The sequence below is a fragment of the Notothenia rossii genome (genome assembly GCF_949606895.1).
Source record: "Notothenia rossii genome assembly, chromosome: 8".
NCBI classification, from domain to species: Eukaryota; Metazoa; Chordata; class Actinopteri; order Perciformes; family Nototheniidae; genus Notothenia; species Notothenia rossii.
The window spans coordinates 78,949,679-78,955,678 of NC_136906.1; the positions used below are offsets into that span (position 1 = coordinate 78,949,679).

The window sequence follows — 6,000 nt, forward strand, 5'->3', positions numbered from 1 at the left end:
AACCAAAGATAAACCACCACCATGACAGCTCCTACCTGCAGGCCCTCGATGGCGAGCCGCAGCATGCTGGGCGTCAGCTTGGACGCCTGCTTGAAGGTGAAGTTGCTCCAGTCGATGATGAGGATGAAGCCGTTCACCTGCAGCTCCGGGTCCTCGATCATCGACTCCAGCGACAGCAGGATGGCTCTCAGGATGTCCACAAAGGTGTACCTGAGGGAGGAGAGCAGCAGGGCTCGTTTATAAAGACAATATTAAGTCGCTCTGAAGCACTGAGGAGTCACTTTCTGCACCTTGTCTTGAAAAGTGGGGGGAACAGGAGGGCTCAGATTATAAAATACACACATTTTTTGTAATGGTCTTCAACATGCAATTGTAGGAAACGTAATAGGTGTATGAGGTAATGATGTCTAGAAAAATGCACCAGCTGGCAGGCTAGCAGTTATACTGTATAAACTGCATCATTAACAGAGTGAGAATAAAACTTGAATTTGTTAAACTTACTAATCATGGATTTCTATGTAATTTAAGAATCAGGCAACATGTTTCTACATTGAGAATACCTTGTCTGCTGTCCGACTATTCAAACCATTTTTTCTCAAATCGTTCTCATTATTTTATTGACATGTCTTGGTGCAAGCTATTTAGAATAACATTTTTACCTAATCACAACTTTTTTAAAGTGGTTGCTTTCCGGCTTCCCCAGTGTAAATGACACCCTGTCAGGGTTTGAGTTTTTGTGTGTCTAGTTGTGGGGTTATTTTGCTGTTCTGTCCTCCCTGTCGTTAGTGTCCCTGTGTCTAGTTGTCTGATTGTGTTCACCTGTTGCCCTTGTGTTTCCTCTCCCCTGCCCGGCTGTTTCTCGTCTCGTGATTACCCCTCCCTGTATTTACCGTAGTCTCATCCTGTGTTCAGTGTTGGTTCATTATTTGTCGTTCATGTCTCCCTTCATGTTGGTCACAGTCCCTTTTTGTTTTGGATGCCACCTCTTGCCTTGAACCTGTTCATGGATTCTTGTTTCTCAGCTTTTTGTGATCAAAGCTCGCCTTTTGTTCCATTTTGAAACCTGCTTCCCTCCTCGTTCTGCATTTGGGTCCTATTTTTTTAGGTGAACACAATCAGACAATTAGACACACCAGGGAAACTAACGACAGGGAGGACAGAACAGCAAAATAACCCCAAAACTAGATACACAAAAACTCAAAATGGAACAAAAGGCGAGCTTTAATCACAAAAGCTGAAAAACAAGAATCCATGAACAGGTTCAAGGCACGAGGTGGCATCCAAAACAAAAAGGGACTGTGACCAACATGAAGGGAGACATGAACGACAAAAAATGAACCAACACTGAACACAGGAAGAGACTAAATACAGGGTGGGGTAATCACGAGACGAGAAACAGCCGGGCAGGGGAGAGGAAACACAAGGGCAACAGGTGAACACAATCAGACAATCAGACACAGGGACACTAACGACAGGGAGGACAGAACAGCAAAATAACCCCAAAACTAGACACACAAAAACTCAAACCCTGACACACCCATATTATTGAATAATGGTTTGGTTGTACTGCGTGGAGTCAGTAATAGTCAACCTTACCTTAGCATTAGTTCTTATGCTCCCCACAAATGGAACAAACCTCCAGAAACCCGAGGTCTTCACCAGCGAGTTCTTTTAAGTCGAGGCTAAAAACACAACTTTTAACAGCTGCTTACCCAGAAGCCTTTTAACTTGTTTTAGCACCAACTGTATTTACAATGTTGTTTTTAAACTATTCTGCATCTCTTTTATGCATGGGTTTTATGAATCTGTTATTCCATTAAGTGTATTTATTGTGTTCCTTTCTGTTGCCTTCTTCTTTGTGTTAATGATGATGTAAAGTACTTTGAATTGCCTGTGCTGTATGAATACACGTACCTTACCTTATCAATATGTATGTATTTCCTCCACACAGCCCGAGTTCATAAGATTAAAGGGTTGGGACGGAAAACAATAATTTACACTGATCAAAGCTTTATGAATAAGTCATATTATTGCTAATGCTGAAATGAAATACTGTGTACCCTAAAGTATCTATACATGCTGGTCTGAGCTTCTTTCCACTTTACATATTAAGACAAAAGTGTTTGCAGATTTGAGGCAACAGTAAGATGAAACCTTCCTTCTTGTTTAATCATAAAAATGCCCCTGTGCACAAAGCAATACCCATAAAAGTAATGCATTTCATACATTTATTTTATATTCTGTTGTACTTTCCATATACAGCATTTATGGTAAGGTCTGTCCAGCCTGGAAGGAGGATGTCCCCTCCTGTTGCCCCCCTTTTCTCCCCTATACAGTCAATGTTGGTACTCTGACATGTGAATGAATGAATGCTCAAAGAACAGCAGTGTCAAAAGTTGTTGGGCAAATATTATGGGGTTATAATCGACTTGTATTTTCCCATTTTGTTTTGCAGAGCGCTGACCTTCATCCAACACCTCTGGGATGAACTGGAATGACATGTGACCCGACATGATGCTCCTGCTCATGAATATAAAGACTGAAGTCCAGGCAGCAGATACCTTTTAGTTGATACATTTAGTTGTGCACATGCCTTTAAACATGTCCCGTTATCTTTCCACAGCTGAATAAATCTAATTTAATGTTCCCATGTTGCTGTGTGCTTTGTGTGTGGGTGTGCACTGTCTTTCTAGAACTTATTAAAGAAGACGAATGGGTTTGTTTGTTGGTGTTTTGTGATAAATGTTATGGTGCTGAACGGACAGCTCCATTAACCACCCTGCACTTCTTTGTATTGGATTTTAAAACACCGCCCCCCCCCCCCCACCCCTCTGTGTTCCTCTTTATATCTCAGATCAGATAACCTGCACTCAGTCTCTTTCTCAATAGTGGAAGAAGTATTCAGATCCTGAGTAAAAGTACCAATACATAATGTCAAAATACTCCATGTTTTACTAAAAGTCCTGCCATTTAAAGTATAATAAGTAAAAGTACTGCCTCCATATGTGCATACTTATATTATTATATTCATTTTGGTTTAACATTTTTGCACAAATGATTCACCATTTTTTTTTTACTTTTCATTTAATTATTTTACCTTTCTTTGTGTACCTTAAACAGTGGTTACATCTTTATATATATAGTTAATCATGTTTCCTTAATTCTAAAAATGAATCTGAAAAGTAACTAGCTTTAAAGTATCTGCAGTGGAGGTTTAAGGCACATGGAAATATTCATGGCAAGTACAATTACCTTCAGTAACTAGAGTAAACATAAACATAATGTCAAAATACTTAATTTTGAAGTTAAAGTCCCGCATTCAAATTCCTACTTCATTAAGTATCAGCAATAGCAATATAGAAAGTAAAAGTAGTAACTCTGCAACATAAATGCCTCCATGCATAATTATATTATTATATGTATTTTGGTGTACATTACTTTTTACATTACATTACATTACATTTAGCTGACGCTGTTATCCAAAGCGAGTTACAATAAGTAGACTTTCGTAGACACAGGTATTTTTGCACAAATGATTCACCACTTTCCTAACTTTTCATGATATATTTGATCATTTTACCTTTCTTTCTTTTCCTTCAGCAGTGGTTCAATCTTTATATCTTAAGTTAATCACGTTTCTGTAATGCTAAATATGAATACGAAAAGTAGCTAGTGCTTTAAAGTGGAGGAATGAAGTAGCATTACATTTAAATACTCATGGAAAATACAAGTAGAAGACTGTTAAACACTTGAACTTTTGAAAGAACATCCATAACATTCATCTGTTTGCAACTTACATCAATATTTCAATTACTTGTAGGCCTACATAGACGATTTCTATTATATTATATGTTATTTACTTGCAATATTTTATCTGTGTTATTGTGTTGCACTTTTGAAGGAGCTGTGACCTAATATTGTCATTGTCCACTACACTATGCACACATGACAATAAAAGCCTTGCATCTTGAAAAAATACGTTAACGTTTAAAGATCGTTTTAAAAGTCAAAAATACTAAACATGTCGGGAATCTTGAATCTTGAAAGTACCGCGGGAAATATCTGACAAATGTGCTTTCTTACCTGCTCTGGTCCCAGTTGGCAGCGAACAGAACCAGAATCTTCCTCCCGTACCGGTCCAGGTTGGACAGCACCCCGGGGAACCCGTCCTTCAGGGCCTGCTTGATGCCCGGGTCTGTCGCCTTCAGGTTCTTGAACATGTCCAGGTTCTGCTGCCGGTACTCGAAGTACTGAGCCAGCAGCCGAAACGCCTCGAAGTGGTTGAATTTCCTGGCGCGGAGGAACCTGAGGATGAACGCGTCGTCCGTCCGGAGGAACCCGATGTCCGGCCGGGTGATGATCATGTCCCGGACCTCCTGGATGTCCTGGTGGAGGGTCTCCGGGTTCTCCTTCAGCTCCACCTTCGCCTTCTCCAGGGTCTCCACGGAGAGGCCAGCCTGTAAGTGAGTCATCTTTGTGGCAACAGCTGGGTGAAACACCAGCATAAAAAAGCAGCAACAGTTTCCTTCTTCTTCTTCTCCTTCTCCTTCTTTCTGGTTTCAGATGGAGGCCTGCTGCTCTGTAATCCACCCTGAACTCATATGATGCATTCTCACTTTTACGCACAGATATTTTTTGTATTCCACCTTTTCCAAAAATCTGTATTGTTTTGATCCAGCATGCATATCATGACTCCTGCAGCTTCAGGCGGAGCATCCAACCTGCTGATCGGGGCGGCCTGATCTCACACCGCCCTCCTCCTCCATCACTCTGTCTCTCTATGTCTCTCTGTGGCAAAATGACGACGACAGCATCACCGTGTCCACCGGCGTCGCTCGCGGCGGCCAGGAAATGCGGCACGAGCCTGTTAAAACACCTGCTAAATCTCCACCATGCAGTCTGAGATCACCGACACCACCATGCCTCCGCCTTCTACTCCATCTCCATCCGCCGACTAATGCTGATGCTTCTGCTCCGAAACCGTCAAAAAACGATCTGCTTCTCTCCGCGTCTCCCCAGCAACATGCACAATGTATAGGTGTGATTTCAGATTAAAAACCACCGGGATTTTTTTTTTTCTTTACATCCAGCAGCACAGGTGTCCCGCGAGGTTTAGCCACCGGTTTCTGGGTTTTTTTGAAAAAAAAAGAAGAGAGAGGTGGGGTGGAGTCAAATGGGTGGAGGAGGGAGGGAGTGGGGGGGATTACCGTCTCCAGTCCGCCGTCTGCTCGCAGGGAAAGTGACTGACAACAAGGGAGGGGGGGAAGGGAGGGAGGAAGAGGAAGAGGAGGGGGTGGAGTGTAAAGAGATGAAAAGGCAACAGATATGAAGGAACGGTTGCAGGAAGAGAGGGCGAGGTGCTGGATAGATGGAGCTAAAAAAAGAAGAAAGTGGAGGAAGGATGCTGAAAAGAGGATAGACAGATGTGAAGAAGAGGAGGGGGTTTAAGATGAAGGGTGGAGGGATGAAGATGGGGGAGGAATGGATGCCTGAGGCTAAATAAGGGGCCTCAATTTCACCCTTTTCCCTTCATCCATTCTCCCTTAAAGGGACCATATGTTCGCAGGTTTTTAAGCTTTTAAATCATGCACACATTTTTACATGACCTTTTTAAACGGTACGCATTGGTAGATTGTGTGAAAGTGGGCCCCTGGGCATCAACATGCAAAAAGGCCCCTCGTCACCTCTCCTTCGTAAGGGCAATATTCTTTATTGTTTTGTTAATGTCGTGAGTCTCTTTATGGTTTTGTTTTTTTCTTTCTGTCTCTTGTTGGTACGCGTCTCTCCCAAAGTGGCATAGGTGAACTTCAGACACTTGAGGGCCCTGTTCATGCTCTCTTGAGGCTTCTTGAGATGTCCTTTTATTGTTGGATTAAGTTGTTTTTGTTGTCTGATATGTTTTCAGTAAGTAAGGGAACATGGACATAATGAAGACATCCTTTACTCTTAATTGGAACATATAGTGTATGATCTGTAATTGACTGTAGAAACATTACAACA

At 41.9% G+C, this 6,000-nt stretch overlaps 1 protein-coding gene across 1 annotated transcript in view; it reads right to left on the reverse strand.

Annotated features, from left to right (window-relative positions):
* The window catches only part of LOC307016954 (clavesin-2), a gene marked incomplete at its 5' end in the record, with an annotated part of 41,441 nt that extends 36,969 nt beyond the window's left edge, over window positions 1–4,472 (reverse strand). The window contains 2 exons of the mRNA XM_079646343.1: window positions 36–210; window positions 4,084–4,472. Coding sequence (XP_079502469.1) covers window positions 36–210; window positions 4,084–4,472 — 564 coding nt within the window. The remainder of the gene's footprint in view (window positions 1–35; window positions 211–4,083) is intronic.
* Window positions 4,473–6,000: the final 1,528 nt, after the last annotated feature.